The sequence below is a fragment of the Rhinatrema bivittatum genome, chromosome 4 (assembly GCF_901001135.1).
Source record: "Rhinatrema bivittatum chromosome 4, aRhiBiv1.1, whole genome shotgun sequence".
Taxonomy (NCBI): domain Eukaryota; kingdom Metazoa; phylum Chordata; class Amphibia; order Gymnophiona; family Rhinatrematidae; genus Rhinatrema; species Rhinatrema bivittatum.
Window position 1 is genome coordinate 420,765,145 of NC_042618.1, and position 16,944 is coordinate 420,782,088.

A 16,944-nucleotide genomic window follows, 5' to 3' on the forward strand; every position below is an offset into this window, starting at 1 on the left:
TGAAGTATCGCCAACAATCCAGACAGAGGCATTATCACCTCCTTTTTTTTTTTTTATACTGGTTATACTTCTTCCTATGCACTCCTAGCATCCTTATTTATTTATTTATTTAACATTTTTTTATATACCGAGGTTCTGGTGACAATGTTACCAATCACTTCGGTTTACATAAAACTTGGGATGACATAACACAAGTGTCTTACATAGAACAAGGAAAAGAAGAACTGGGTGAATAATTAATTAAATTAAATTAAATTGCATAAAACATTATGAGGAACAACATTTTCAGTTACTGAAATCTAACATGCTAGATATTCGGGTCAGTCATGTAAAAGTAGTCAGTCTAGGGCATGAGGAGATTGTATTTGTATTCGTAGCAGTCATGTAACAAGTAGTCAATCTTCTGCTTCTGACATCACCTTATCGCACTACCTTGAGATCATCAGATATGATCACGCTGAGGTTTCCATCCTGCTCAGTACACAACTGTAATCATCCCCCCCCCCCCCTTGGATTTCTGTACCATAAATGCACGGCCCTTCACTTTTTCCACTGAATTTTAACCATCAGGCACTTGATCACTTCTCATGCTTTTCTAGATCACTTCTCATTCCATCTGCTCCCTCAGATATATCCACTCTCTTGTAGACCTTAATCCCTCTGCATTATCACTCACAAATCATCTCCTTCTAGTGAAAAGGAGATGGTCAGCTGGACACCAGGACTAATCAGAACATTGCTGACAATGGAAGCAATGTTCGCTATTACCAGAGTAGAAGAGGCAAAATATGGCATATCTTGTATTTTACCATGTCATGGACAGTGCTCCTCCTTGAAGTATCTCCTCCCCAGAATAACACTGCTGGTTGTGTTTATCGGGTCATGGACTGTGCTCTCTGGTTGTGTTGAGCATTCTGTCACTTCCTAATCGACATAAAATATGTACTGTTGTGCTTTGGGGAACATTTTGCAGGCTCAGACAATTTCTTGCTATAAAAGCACAAGTTAAGACTTGGGAGCATTTGGGTGCACTAATCAGTCCCCCAAATGTTTGATGGCTAGAGATATTTCCAGCTAAAGCACTAGGCGAATCAGGCAGTTGCCTAGAGTGGCAAAATTTTAGGGGGTGGCAAAAAACTGCTGTGGGAAGGAGAAGCAGGAGTGGGCTAAAGGCAACCTAAGGAGCCTGGGCCACACGGCTTGCTGCGGGAATAACAAGGTAAGCTGGCTGATAGAGAGCCAAGTGCAGGGGAGAGGGTGGGAAGGGGAAGGGAAGCTGCCTTCTGGAACACAGAACAGATGATGCAGAGGGGGGAGAGAGGGCCACAGCCACTGTATGCAGCAAAATCTCTCCTCTCCTTCTCCGGCACTGTCCTCTCTGGTCAGCAAGCAGTGCTTCTGACCTGCTGCTGCCCTTTCCGTTCCCTTTGAAATCAAAATGCCCAAGGAGCATGGGAAATTTTGGGATGCCACCTGGTTCTGCCTTCTTAGGGCAGCAATAGCCAGCAGAGGAGGAGGTAGCAGCAGCAGCAGAGTGATCAGAGGAAGGTGATGGAGATAATTATGCTTGGGTGGAGAAGGTGATTTATGCAGAAGGAAAGTGGGGGATGGGGAAGGTAGTTTTATTAGGGGAGGTGGGAAAGGTAATTATACTGGGGAGGTGGGAGGAGGGGGGAGGGGAAGGAAGGTGATAGTGTACCACAACCAAGTGAGCTTAGTGTGCTGTAATATGGAAAAGATTGGGAACCACTGCTTTATAGGGGTGGGGAGAGACAAAGAGGGGGTGATGGGATGAGGAAAGAAGGGATGGGGGGGACATGATAGAAGCATTTAAAAATTTATCGGAAGGTAATATTTTCCATACAAAAGGTAACTCAAGGGCAAGGGATAATGATATGAAGTTTCTGGTAGGTTGAAAGGAAATATAAGAAAATACATTTTTGCTGAGAGGGTTTTCGATGCCTGGAATAGCCTAATGGCAGAAGTGGTGGCGACCAAAACCGTGACACGGCTTAAATGCTTGGGCCAGACCGTGCTGTGGTAAGGGCTGGTAACAAGTAATGCAGGCTGGGGGTTAGGGTGGCTGGTGGAAGACATTAAAGGGAGGGCTCAAGTTTTTAGACGAGGATATGAAATTTGGCAGGCCAAAAAGAGAGAAACACAGGCCAGTGGTGAGAGAGTGAGAGGTGCAAATGCATCAGATGTATTTAAACCCTAACAGCGTTGGTAGGGCTGCTGCCATGATTAAACCCTGGAGTAACCTGCCATACTTGCATCCCTATCAGCAGCAATATAATGGCATCAGGCTTCCAAGAAGGCTGGAGTCACCCTTGGGGAGAGACCATGGTCAGAGCCCAAGCATCAGTGAGCATGGGGAGGCCAGATGTTTTAGTGACAGCCTTTCTAGTTTTGGAGGCTGGCTGTATGGATGTTAAAAAAAAAAAAAAAAACAACAACAACTTGGTAATAAGCAATGAAAGAAGGCCTGCATGTTGAATGAAGTATGGGACTTTAAAAATCAGACAGCAAAGCCTGGAATAGACTTCCAGGGAGAAGGAGAGAGATCAGCATTTGCAATGGAATCTGGATGTGTTTGGGTAAGATATGGAAGGCAATGGTAGGAACAGGGTCAAATAAACCTGGAGACACAGCAGGCCATGGGCAGTGACAGATTTAGGATTTTGCTTTCCCTAGGCACTGATGCTGTTGTGTCTCCCCCCTCCCTCTCCCCAATATTGGAGGACAGGGAGTCGGTCTACAGCATAGGCCCCCTCAGTTTTCTGTGGCAGCTCAGGAGTAGATTCTGTGGCATAAAAGTGAAAATTAGGACATACATTGACAAACATTTTCATGTTTTATACTCTATTATACCCCTGCTTGTGTCTGTATAGTTTATTTTCCATTTACCAGGTAAGACAAAAAGATCTCAGGTGTCAGTACAGGCAGGAGATCTCAGGGATGGGGAAAGGAGAAAGAGAGAAGCTGAGAGGACCAGGGATGGAGAGAGGAAGGCAGGAGGTCAAGAATTGGGGTGAAGAGAAGGTAAGAGCACTGGGGATGGGGAGAGGAAAAGGAGAGAGGACCAGAGATAGGGAAGATCAGTGGGGAAGAAGAGGAGGAATCCTATCTGGGATGGAAAGGAGGGGAGAGTCCAGGATCTGGGGTGAAAGGAGTGGTAGGCAGGATCGGAGGTCCCTGGATCTGGGGACAGAATCCAAGATCAAAGAAGGATGTGAATTGTGGTGGGGGGGTTTGTCAGAGGAGGAGAAGGATAGGTGATCCAACCGTGCTCTGGTCCTGCTCCCCCTTGCATTTCTTCTCTAACATCTCACCAAATCTGATACTGACACCCCCACCCCTACCCACACACACACCCCCACACCCAAACCTCCACCCACACCCATACCCACACGCACCCCCATTCCTCCCTCTCACACAGACACATGGCTCACAGCTGATCCCCTCTCATCCCTTACTGATCTCCCCCTCAGTCCCCACTTTGCTCTGTTTTCTCCAGGCGTGCCCCCCTTCCCTCTTGCTTCCTACACACTGCCTGGGAAGGGCTGGATCAAGAAGCGCAGTGGGCTGTTCGATGCCGAGATTTAGTGTAGCTAGGAGGCTGCAAATTTCAGCTAGCCAGCTGCCCCCCCCCCCCCGCCCCAGATTTTTGCTGCCCTAGGCACAAGCCTAGTGTGCTTGTTGACAAATCCAAGCCTGGCCATGGGTTAGTACCAACGAGTCATAAATTCCCAGAAATAATCAACTGGGTCAGAGTTCGCAGCTTGGTGGTGGTCTGCTACTATTCAGAAAGGTGACACAGAAATCAGGAGCTAGCAGCATCACAAGAAATGGGATAGCTGGACTGGTAGCAGTAGGCTGGTTTATTTTATGAATATTTTAATTGTACTCTGACTAGAATGGTAGATAGAGCAGATAATTAAATCTTTTAAAATGAAAAAAATAAAATTGATTAAACTCCCCAGAAACCAAGCAGGTCAGTGATGGCAGGTTGCTGGTGGTCATTTACCATCCAGCAAGGCCATGGGGACCTAGGTGGCCGAATGCTCTGGCAACTCTCTTACTAGTTTTGATGACTGACTGCGTGGATTGTTGCAGAACTCGGAGGCGAGATTGCATGTGGGAACTTGTATGCTCACCTGCCTGGGAACCAAACAAGACAACAAAAACTGACGTAGACAAACAGCAATATCCTACGAGTGATCAAGCTTCTGTGTCTGGTGGCTGGGACATTTTCTTAACAGAGTGGACCGGAATAAGTGCACAGACTGCATGGGACAGTTGGTCTTTTTCTGCTGTCTTCTTCAGTTACTATGTTAAAATCAGTATCAAATGCTACTTGTAAATCTGTTAGTATAACTGTGGAATTGGCATCCATACTAATACGCAATTGCATAGTAATAATTAGCAAAAGTTAATTGTGTGGGTGGGGTGGCTGCAAGGTGAAAGGTTCACCTAAGGCGTCTTAATACGCTGGCACTGGCCCCAGCCATAGACGTGACTGTCTTTCACAATTTTGTTGTCAGCTCAATGCGTTCTAGAGATGTTTATCCACTTAGCGTGCCCACCTAATGAAGCTAGCCTTGTGCTGCAAGGGAGCTTTTCCAGCATTAAAGAGACTGCAGGTCCTCCAGGAAATGATACGGTGTGACTAATTGCAGTAGCAAACATTAGAATGACTGGAACTCACTTGCAAGTGATGAACACCGAAATTTTATTTATTTTTTTTTATTGGACGGAGACTCCATCTGATCCTGGGCATCTGGAGCTCATTCCAGATGAGAGAGAAATAATGAGAGACGCAAGCAACTAGCTCTCACTTTCCTATGTTTTTATTTGGAGATCTTTTCATGATTGCTTCTTGAAAAGGGTGATGACAGACCTTAGAACTAAAACTGAGGCCTTGTGCGTCCTGAGGCCTGCAGTGGCGTTCATCAGCCCCTTAATGAGACATCCCAGGCAAAAGAGGAAAAACTGAAGTGTTGAAAATCGCATGGCATAAGGTGCTTGATGAGGTAAATCTCATCAATGAAGCTGTTTTGCATATTTGCAGGCTTTCTTCTTATTGCCTTGGGGCAATTCCTCTCTTCCCCTCGCCTCCCTATTCCGGTTCTACTTGCCTTTTCGGAGAGGAATCCACAACAGCATTCGCTGCTAATTTGTTTTAATAGCCTCTCAGCTTATTTTCACAAGCAGACAGGGGGGGAGAAGTGCATTCAGGAGTTCCCACAATGCATTGCACTAGGATCGTATTCAGGAATGATTTGATTAATCACGTAGAGTAATTTAGGTTCTGACTGAAGTGCATCAGTAGGCTTCTGTACTTTTCCACTCAGTGGAGCTTGGTTTAAAATGGAAAAAGAGTACAGACTGGGTGCAGATCCAATAAGGCGGTCTTTTTTTTTTTTTTCCCCATGTAACTAAAAAAAAACAAAACACTAGGCATCTTTTTGTAGACAGAGCCAAAAATGATCTAATTTGGATGTTCTCCCTCAGTCAAGACAGCGAGACTAACCCAGGTAAGAGAAAGGGCATTGTCTTTAGCAGGACTCACACTCTGGAACACAGTGCCTTTGGAGATCAGATTACAGAGAGACCCCAAAACATTCAAGAGGAGTCTGAAGACATGGCTTTTTAAACAAGCCTTTTGTAAAGAGACCAGAGAATAGAAAATACACTGGAATAAACAGAAGAGCACCGGCACACAGCACTATTCTCATAAATGTGCATTACAATATTTTAACAAATTGAATACACAATGAATGTAATAATATAACACAATAAATGTGATTTTTTTTTGACCTGTAAAAGTACCTTCTAGGTACACCTGGCCAGAACCTACATCACTAAACATGTGTACGTATTTTTATGATTAAATGTAACCGAAACTTAATGGTACCTGTTAGAATGTACTATAGTACACGTACTCCAAACTTACTTATGTGCCTACTTGTAAAACGTTGCGATGGTATATAACTTAGCGACTGTATAGAAAAGACTTTAAATAAATAAATGAAGTGATAGAATTTTGCTGGAAAGGTGCATGTGCAGATTTGAAAATGCCGACCATGTGTGTACTTTTCCTCCCCCGACCTGAACACACTCCTGGGAACGCCTCTCGGTGCAGCTGGAAGTATATGCGTTATTCCAAAACATGAGTGCTTTTAGACACATTGGGGGGGGGGGGGGGGGAGGCAGTTTTGCACGTAGAAATCACTATTTATCAGGGTCAATGGCTTTCAAAATGGCCCTCTACATCTTGAAGGTATTTCACCATTTCATGGTAGATACTATGCGGGTCAATATTCCAAGGGATTAGGGGTCTAAATCGGCCTCTTTGAAGATTGCCTAGAACTGAGTGTTTAAATCTAGGATCCTGTTTTCACAAGGCACCTTAATTTTGGGATGGAAATAAGGCGGGGAAAAACATTAAGCTCTTGGCACTGATTTTCAGCACTGCGCACCTAACTTACTTCCTGATTCATTAAGGCTTTTCTCCCATTCTCTGTCTATGGGAAAATACCTTGATGAATCAGGCCCTTAGGCTTCAAAATCCTTGGCAGATGAATTGCTGGCCTAGTTCTAGGTCCCTAAGTGTAGGGGAATTTTCAGCTGAAAACATAGGTTTCTACATTTGGCTGAAAATAATCCTAAGTTTAGGAATGGAAAAACATTTTCTTTTTAAATTGACCCCCATGTATGTGATCTGATCACTCTTGTCTCTTCCTGATGCTAACTCCTCGAGTCATGGTGACCTTGCAGAATCCAATTTTCTTGGAGACCACAGCACAACTTCTCAACAAGGACTTCTCAGAGGCTGAAGGCATCGCTTCCCCAGTGCTGTCCATACCAGCCCTAGGGATAAGGACCTGAGGTCATGCAAAAAACAAACAAAAAAACCCCCCAGCTTCTTGCCAACCTACCAGAACAGGTTAAATCTGAGACAATGGTGGATATGGAGCTCCCAAGCAGAAACCAGAACAAAAGCTTTTCTTGACCTGTCTCCATGCAACACAACAGCTGGCATCTCTGCGGATAGCTGTCAGGGAATGGGAAACCACCTGGAAAATGGAACATAGATAGAAACAAGATGTGACCAACCAACTGGCTGCAACGTGTTCTCCATCTTTGCCACTTCAGCAATTTTCTCTGGGCTTCTACATTTTACAGATGTTTTTACGAGCAGTCCAAACCCCTGCTGGAAGTATATCCCTTTCCTTATGCACAGTGAAAGATCCGAGTGCCTCATCGCGTTGAAATGAAACTGCTGATCAAGGTTGTTGCCTTTCTATCATTATTTTGGCTTACGTTAATAGAACCAGCGATTAATAAATGCTACAATAACTAAACAGAGTTGTCTCTGTCCATCTCTCTCCCCCTGCCACCATTCTTCCCCAAACTGACTTACCAAAGCCACGTTTGCAAATGAAACACAATTTTAAAGACATGCATGTTGTTGGAAGGTCTGAGGATGATGTATGCATGCTCCTGCTCGTTAGCAGCTGCCTCTTTAATTACTGCAGATGCTAACGAGATGCTAACAACATATGGTGACAGTGAGAGCATTTGCACTGTGCACCAAAGTACAGTTTATTTGGATAAGGAAGAGTGGTAGGGGGAGATACTGTATTTTTGTCATTAATTTCTTTAAAATCTATGCAGCTGGCAATTGGACCATTCTGTTGGTTAACTCTTATTATTCTTAGAGGGTTTATGAAAACAAATGGTACAATGAAAAATTTGGCCACAGCAAGATCATTGCAGCACAGCTGAGATTTTCTACAGCTGATATTTGCATTAGGTGTGGACCTTTGGCAAACAAAGGGCATGGCATCTCAATCAGCCACCATGGTAGCGTGGACCTCTATGATGGTAGCACCAGGCAAGCACAGGAAAATCATTTGCCTTAGTTAAGTCATCTTCTGATAGAAGGTGAATATTTGGTGCCAATTAAGATGTTGTTTTGTTCTTTTTGCTTATTTATTGATGATTTCTGAAATATATTTCCATTTCCTTGAAAGCTGCAAGTATGCTCTTTCAATTTGTGCTCTGGAGTTACGATGGCAATTATTTATTCTGCTGAGGAACGTTCAAAGAAACAGCTTGTATTGTCACTGTGCATGGCACCCGTAGCATTTTAATTAAGCAGTAGAGCATGATCGGATGTTTGTTTTATCGGGGATTGCTAACCGACTCGGATGAACTTGTGAAGCACCAGACAAAAGACAGTCCTTTTAATGTTTTCCAGTAGAAGGTTTCGCAACCTACTTGGAGTCTGGTTTTCTCCAAGACCAACATAGCTGCTAGGTCTGCACGCCAATTACTGTTTGATACAAATGTACACATGGATTATCCAGATATTAACTACCACAAGCATGACTCTTCCCTAGATTATTCTTTTGATGCTGTATCGATTTGGTTGCTTGCCCCACAGGGCTCAACTTCTTGAATTTAGGAGAATTTTTGTTTATTTTGGAATTCTTTCCTTCATCTATGCCATCATCCAGTGTCCGTCACTGATCCCAGTTTCCTGCCACCTGCAGTTACTGGTCAGTGATTGCAGAACAGTATCCACCATAGCATCTTTGTTGAGAAAGCTCAAGAAAGCCAAAGGCTAAGTGTGAGGACATTTTGATAAGGCCACTGAGTGGTAGTTGGAGCTTCAGACGGGGGATGGGGTTGGGATTTTGTAGCCTTCCTGAATCTTAAATATTTGCCCTGAAATGTTAGGAACTATCTCCATCATTTGAAGGCTGAGCGTTCTGGCCTAGTTTGCCAGCCATTGTAAAGCTGAGAAGGAACTACTGTTAAGAATCCAATTCACTCTTTAACTGGAGCTCCATTGTCAAGTAGTGTTTTCATCTTTTTAACACCCCACTGCAGTTATTTTTGGAATTGTGAAATAGACATTTTTTTCTTTAATTACAGTGGCCAGCTTTGTGCTCACCTCTTACCCTTGCAGCAAAGCAGCCAATTCTCCAGATATGAAATGGAGGTTCTCTAAGATATAAAAGTAGAGAGTGTCCGTTAACATTTTTGTATTCTCTCCCCCCCACCTTTTTTTTTTTTTTTTTATAAATTCCTTTCAATGTCTATCATTGGACATTTAGTTAGAGAGATAATCTTGTTTTTCTAAACTTTAAAATGGAGGCACGCATTGGGAAAGGGTGGGAGATTACAACCATCCGCCATTTTGTCTCCTTTTCAGGAATGCGCTGGAGAACCCCTGTTCATGCTCTACTGTGCCATCAAACAACAGATGGAGAAGGGGCCCATTGACGCCATTACGGGAGAAGCCAGATATTCTTTGAGCGAAGACAAGCTGATCCGCCAACAGATTGACTACAAAACGCTGGTTAGTACTCATGGGAGCCTCGCAGGAGGAGGGGCTGATTTCTTGTCGGCTTTTTAACAAGATCTTTTAAGTGCTGGACTGCTTAGCAGAGAGCAGTTTATTTTTCAATGATTTCTTTCTTTCTCCCCCTCTCTTTCTCTCCCTCTTTGTCGTTCCCAAAACTAATCTGTCCTGCCCATATAATGGATTGAAGAAACCTTGCCCTGATGAAATCGCGCTGAGCGACGAAACGTGTTGCCGCTCGCCTCAAGTAAGTTCCGTCGCAGCACCTTTTGCTCCCTTAGTAGAATTGAAACAAACAAACTAACACAGAGAGAGAATGATTGACCGCAAGTCTTTGTAACTGAGATTGGTTGATAAAAGGGACTCGGCGCGGTAACCATGTGACCGGTTTCTTCAATCCATTTGGTGAGCAGCCGGGAGAGTGCATGTTGGGCCCATATCCCTTGACCAGCCAGGCACAAGGGCGCACTTTACCTGGTTAGATGGTGAATTTATTTTATTTTTTTCCACTTGCATGGTTTGGCAGCTGTACTGGGGATGGCATCCATGGCAGCAGAAGAGCAGGGAGCGGTGTCACTCTTGGTGCTCTTGTCCCTGTTGTGCTACAGACCCCCCACCAAATGGATACCTCCAAGACAGCTTTGGAACAATGACTAGGGATGTGCAATCGTTTTTGCCGAATTGGAAAATTTCAAAGGAATAGTCCAATCAGAGACAGATTTTCCCCGAACTTTGGGGACAATTCGTTGTTCGGATTAGCACAGGGGGAGGGGCACATTTATTAAAAAAAAAAAAAAAACAAACAACCAAATCCACCCCAACCCTTCAAATTTAGTTAATTACAACCCCCCGACCTCCCCCCCCCAAAAAAAACTTGCCTAAAGTCCCTGGTGGTCCAGCAGGGGTCCCCATCTTAGAAAATAGTGTGGGCCATCCATTGCTCCTTCCATGTGACAGGGGCCAACCAATGGCACTGGTAGCCCTTGTCACATGATAAGGGCAAAGGGCCACTGTCGCCATTTTAATTACTGGCAGCTGACGGCCCAAGAGCGGGAGATCGCTCCCGGGACCCCCGCTGGCCCAGCAGGGACTTTAGGCAAGTTTTGGGGGGGTCGGGAGGGTGGGGGTTGTAATTAACTAAATTTGAAGAGTGGGGGTGGGGGGTTTCTGTTGTTTTTCGGCAAAACTTGCTGAGAAAAAAAAATGACCCATTGGAAAATGAAGTTCTCCACGGGTCGCCTGATCCTAAGCCCGACCCAGCAGATAAAAACGAAGCCCATCCCTAACAGTGACATTCCACATTTGTATTGCATTTTGGAACTGTAAAAATGTTAGGCATGCATGCTTGCAGCCAGCTCTGGAATGGAAACGTTGGCTGATAGGTTTGGTACCTCATTTATAAGAAGTTCGTAAAGAGAGGAAAGGGAAGAAAGAACAGAATTATTGTCACACAGGAAGTAAAGTGGTTGGCCCGAGGCTGCATAGAGTCAGTGGGACAGTGTTTGGACCTTAAGTCTGAGGTTCTGAGAATGCGTAGCTGACTGCTGTAACCACTAGATCAAATCTCTTCCTTTAACTGGATAATAAGAACTTAAGACCTTAAGAAATTGCCATACTGGGTCAGACCAAGGGTCCATCAAGCCCAGCATCCTGTTTCCAACAGTGGCCAATCCAGGCTACAAGTACCTAGCAAGTACCCAAAGACCAAGTATATCCCATGCTACTGATGCCAGTAATAGCAGTGGCTATTCCTCTAGTCAACCTGATTAATAGCAATCAGTGGACCTCTCCTCCAAGAACCTGTCTAAACCTTTTTTTAAACACAGCTACACTAACTGCACTAACTACAACCTCTGGCGACGAATTCCAGAGCTTAATTGTGCGTCGAGTGAAAAATATTTTTTTCCAGTTAGTTTTAAATGTACTACTTGTAACTTCTTCATGGAGTGCCCCCTAGTCCTTCTATTATCTGAAAGAGTAAATAACCGATTCACATCTACCTGTTCTAGACCTCTTATGATTTTAAAGACCTCTATCATATACCCTCTCAGCTGTCTCTTCTCCAAGCTGAACAACCCTAACCTCTTTAGCCTTTCCTCATAGGGGAGCTGTTCTATCCCCTTTATCATTTTGGTCGCCCTTCTCTGTACCTTCTCTTTTCTCATCTATATCTTTTTTGAGAAGTGGCAACTAGAATTGTACACAGTACTCAAGGCGCGGTCTCAAATGGAGCGATACAGAGGCATTATGACATTTTCCATTTTATTCACCATTCCCTTCCTAATAACTCCTAACATTGTTTGCTTTTTTGACTTCCGCAGCACACTGAGCTGATGTTTTCAATGTATTATCCTCTATGATATGTGAATGCAGTTTTATAAAAAGAAAAAGCCAACCCCCAGGAAAACCAGACCACAACAAAAAAAAAATCCTTCCAGCCAGGCCTACACTAACATCTTGCCAGATAACATATCTAAGTACTTTTAATCATGGACGTAAGTCATTGGGGCCACATCTTATCAGGTGCTGTTAAGGGGTTCACCAAATACAAATAACACATAATGGCCTACTGGACACTTCTGGTGGAAAAGTGAATTACTGATTTATGATAGCCAATAATATATATATACCTGCTTCATACAGAAACCTTGGTCTGTCCATAAATTGTAAAAGCACAGAGACAGTCTTACATAGTTATTCTTGATTTTTAATAGCAATTCTTTAGCGCCCTCCCACCTTAGGCATGAGGTTCATAACATCACCTCTGCTCAGTCAGGGTCTGGATTTAGGAGTAGGGTGACAGACCCAACATGTTGGACTTTGAGGAGAGAAAAGCCGAGCAAGAGGATGGGGGACCTCGATGACCTTGCAGCTCAGGTGTTCACTGTGGGGTAGATTTTAAAAGAAGCGCGATCAGCCTACTTTTGCTTGCGCATCAGACTCAAGCAAAAGTACGCTGGATTTTAGTAGATACGCGCGGAGCCGCGCGTATCCACTAAAATCCTGGATCGGCGCGCGCAAGGCTATCGATTTTGTATAGCCTGCGCGCGCCGAGCCGCGCTGCCTCCCCCCGTTCCCTCCAAGGCCGCTCCGAAATCGGAGCGGCCTCGGAGGGAACTTTCCTTTGCCCTCCCCTCACCTTACCCTCCCTTCCCCTACCTAACCCACCCACCCGGCCCTGTCTACACCCCCCCCTTACCTTTGTCGGGGGATTTACGCCTCCCGGAGGGAGACGTAAATCCCCGCGCGCCAGCGGGCCTGCTGCGCGCCGGGCCGCGACCTGGGGGCGGGTACGGAGGGCGTGGCCACGCCCCCGGCCGTGGCCACGCCCCGTACCCGCCCCCAAAACGCTGCCGACACGCCCCCGCAACGCCGCGCGCTCCGGCCCCGCCCCCCGACACGCCCCCCTCCGAGAACCCCGGGACGTACGCGAGTCCCGGGGCTCTGCGCGCGCCGGGAGGCCTATGTAAAATAGGCTTCCCGGTGCGCAGGGCCCTGCTCGCCTAAATCCGCCCGGTTTTGGGCGGATTTAGGCGAGCAGGGCTCTGAAAATCTACCCCTGTGGCGATAAGGCCTATAGAAATAGGCAATTTGATTTTGTTCAGTCCTCTCTTCTCCAATTAGTTTGTTTCGAAATAGATCCACAGAAATATTTGTATGTCTTCCAAGAAATCCCAATTGTGAATGAAGCTAGAAATTTTGGAGTTGTTATGGTTACAACTTTGTCAATGAAATCCCAGATTGTTAAAATGATTAAGACCTCTTATTTCAAACTGCATTTGCTACAGAGAACCCAACTGTTTCTTAATCAAGGAGACTTGAGAACCATCATACAGTCTATGGTCTGGTCTCCTCTTGACTATTGCAATTCCCTGTATTTAGGGTTGCCACAAAAGTCATTGAAAACCCTACACATGATACAAAATTCTGTGGCTACGGTTATCACTGGGGTGAGGATGAGGGAGCATATAACTCCATCACTGATGAGTCTACACTTTTTACCAATAAAGTGGAGAATTATTTTTAAATGTATTATGTTAGTGTTTAAATCCATTAACGAATTAGCTTCCCTTAGCATGAATATAATATTGAAATCCTATCAAACATCCCAGTGTTTAAGGTCCTCACTCCAACATCTTCTGGTTGTACCTTCACCTAGAGAGATTAAACTCAATGAGACAAGAGAGAGGGGTTTTTTTTGGTTCAGGGGCCAGTGTTATGGAACGAGCTGCCTCTAGACTTAAAGGAAGAGATATTGATACTAAGATTTAGAAAACACCTCTAAAGGCTCATTTGTTTTTCCAGGCACATGCTGATACATAGCTGTAGAAGAAACTCTGTTAAATTAAATAAGTCTAGAGTACTGCGATAAGCTGGGTTTCAGGTTCGGGATCTAATCAAAAATTGCTGAGTAAATTTAAATTTAATGATTGTTATTATAGTGCCTATATTATTTTAATGTTTGTTTTTTATTTTTTTCTGGTTCTGACTTTGTAAAGAGTTTATTATGAATGTATTTATGTTAAACCACATAGAATTTTGGATATGTGGGATATAAATATTTTAAATTAATACATAAATATATACATACAATACAGCCAAGCCTGAAAGGAGAGTTTAGGTTTAAAAGCGTTTCTTATCACTTTCCCATCTCTCAGCCAACTACAGTGATATGGGCTGTTTATAATATGATGTGATGTGATGTCATTGGGCCTTTTTTTTTTTTTCCAAATTTTACTATTTTTTTCATCCCAGACATACCCCTCCCCCTCCCGTTTTTCTCACTTCTTTCTATAACTTGGCCATGGCAGCCAGTCTTTTCGCCAGTGTCCATATACCCATGCACATGCACCCTGAGCCTTGCCGGTCGGTGTGTGTGTGTTGTATGGTGGCTGAGGTTCCCTCCCCCCCTGGAGACTATGATTGCTGTCTGCTGAGCAGCTCCAGCTCTTGCCAGCCCATGGAGCAGAAGCCAGATCTGGGAACAGCAGCCTCGTCTACCACATGGCTACTGCTGGGCAGTCAGGCTGGCCAAGTATGGCCAGCTTTCATATGTAAACTTCTCCTCCAACATAAAGAGTTGCAGTTCAGATTTTTTTTTTTCCCAGAATTTGTCTGAAGATTCAAATGCATTAAATGGATTTTTACTAGGTGCAGGTCTCTAAGACATAAAATACTTTAGGTAAAACTGCTGGGGATTCCAGCATAGTGCAGGAAGCTTGGAAGACTGTGAGTGAGCACATCTGCAGAGCAGTGAGCGAGCCAGAGATCAGCCCACTAATAGCTTGGATTTCACTGCTGCCAAGGACTTGCATTCCCCTAGGCAATGTATAAATAATCCTGGGAAATGCAGTAAATGCATTACACAACATCTGTAGCGCTCCCCCAGCTATTGCTTCAAGCCCAGCCACATAGCACTGCAGACCTGCTTAGACTGTTCAAGTCCCAAACAGCGCACACAGTACACTCTTGCTGACTCATGAGATTGGCTGTTGCTAGTTAGAATCTGTTAATTACTGTCATTGCTGGGAACCTGACACACACATTTCCATCATGTGAGAAACTACCAGGAATAGATACATGGTTTATTCCTTAAGGGCTTTCCCTGGGCTGAATAGAAAATTCTTAATGAGTATGGGAATATGCAAACAATACTTGCATGCTTCTAAAAGGTTACAGGTGAGCGAAGTGGTTTGCTATTTTATGGGCAAAGTAGAGGTTTGTGGCAGCAGGAGGCCAGAGGTGGAAATCTATAGTAAACATTGCTTCATGAAATGGAAAGCTTTGGTCGACATAATATCTCACTAGACTCAACTCAAACTGTAAGGTTTCATGGGGCAATTGTGAGTAACCTGCACAAGCGCAAGGCCCACAGGTATTTTAAGTACCTGCACACTCGGCACCTGCAGTATCGGCTTGCTGACTGCACGCTTGGCATTATGAATGTAGACCTGAACATGAAATCTGCAGACATGGTTTCCCTCTCCCAGTCTATTCCCAGCCCAGGGATAGACCATTTTTTCTGCAGCTAAACTCGGCAGCTGCTCTGAAGAGTGCAGTTATCACTCTATAGTGTTACCCAGCTGGATCTCTTTGAAAGTGGTCCTTTAATTGTTAAGAACATAAGAAAATGCCATACTGGGTCAGACCAAGGGTCCATCAAGCCCAGCATCCTGTTTCCAACAGTGGCCAATCCAGGCCATAAGAACCTGGCAAGTACCCAAAAACTAAGTCTATTCCATGTAACCATTGCTAATGGCAGTGGCTATTCTCTAAGTGAACTTAATAGCAGGTAATGGACTTCTCCTCCAAGAACTTATCCAATCCTTTTTTAAACACAGCTATACTAACTGCACGAACCACATTCTCTGGCAACAAATTCCAGAGTTTAATTGTGCGTTGAGTAAAAAAGAACTTTCTCCGATTAGTTTTAAATGTGCCCCATGCTAACTTCATGGAGTGTCCCCTAGTCTTTCTACTATCCAAAAGAGTAAATAACCGATTCACATCTACCCGTTCTAGACCTCTCATGATTTTAAACACCTCTATCATATCCCCTCTCAGTCGTCTCTTCTCCAAGCTGAAAAGTCCTAACCTCTTTAGTCTTTCCTCATAGGGGAGTTGTTCCATTCCCCTTATCATTTTGGTAGCCCTTCTCTGTACCTTCTCCATCGCAATTATTTCTTTTTTGAGATGCGGCGACCAGAATTGTACACAGTATTCAAGGTGCGGTCTCACCATGGAGCGATACAGAGGCATTATGACATTTTCCGTTTTATTCATCATTCCTTTTCTAATAATTCCCAACATTCTGTTTGCTTTTTTGACTGCCGCAGCACACTGAACCGAGATTTCAATGTGTTATCCACTATGACACCTAGATCTCTTTCTTGGGTTGTAGCACCTAATATGGAACCCAACATCGTGTAATTATAGCATGGGTTATTTTTCCCTATATGCATCACCTTGCACTTATCCACATTAAATTTCATCTGCCATTTGGATGCCCAATTTTCCAGTCTCACAAGGTTTTCCTGCAATTTATCACAATCTGCTTGTGATTTAACTACTCTGAACAATTTTGTTTTCTGTTTTGGGTCAGATTCCAGTATGTCTTAAATGTAAATGTGATCAAGCAGTGTAGTATTCAGCGTTAAACTTATTGACGACTTCTGTATATTATCTGTGCAGTCCAGAAGCCGCATGGTTAGCAGACACGTTGTGCTCTGGTTGTGTATGCATCCAGTAAAAGCTCATTTGTTGTGTTAACAGACTCTGAACTGTGTGAACCCTGAGAGTGAAAATGCTCCCGAAATCCCTGTGAAGGTACTGAACTGTGACACCATCACACAAGTTAAGGAGAAGCTTTTGGATGCAGTGTACAAAGGAGTGCCGTATTCCCAAAGACCAAAAGCAGGAGACATGGATCTCGGTAAGTCAGCATCCCTCGAATCATTTTCCTGCCCAGCAGGTTCACCAGGTCATGCTTCCTGCCCTATATCCCCAATGCATTACTTAAGTGGACAGACACAAATGTAGTAACATAGTAAATGACGGCAAAAAAAGAC

General features: G+C 44.2%; 1 protein-coding gene across 3 annotated transcripts in view; it reads left to right on the top strand.

The window, feature by feature from the left end:
• Positions 1-16,944, top strand: part of PLXNA1 (plexin A1) — a 644,822-nt gene that overhangs the window by 588,175 nt on the left and 39,703 nt on the right. For 2 of the 3 annotated variants that reach the window (XM_029601328.1, XM_029601330.1), the window contains exons 24-26: positions 9,227-9,373; positions 9,567-9,623; positions 16,649-16,808. In XM_029601328.1, the coding sequence (XP_029457188.1) occupies positions 9,227-9,373; positions 9,567-9,623; positions 16,649-16,808 (364 nt within the window). The remainder of the gene's footprint in view (positions 1-9,226; positions 9,374-9,566; positions 9,624-16,648; positions 16,809-16,944) is intronic. The other variant, XM_029601329.1, reaches the window with a different exon arrangement.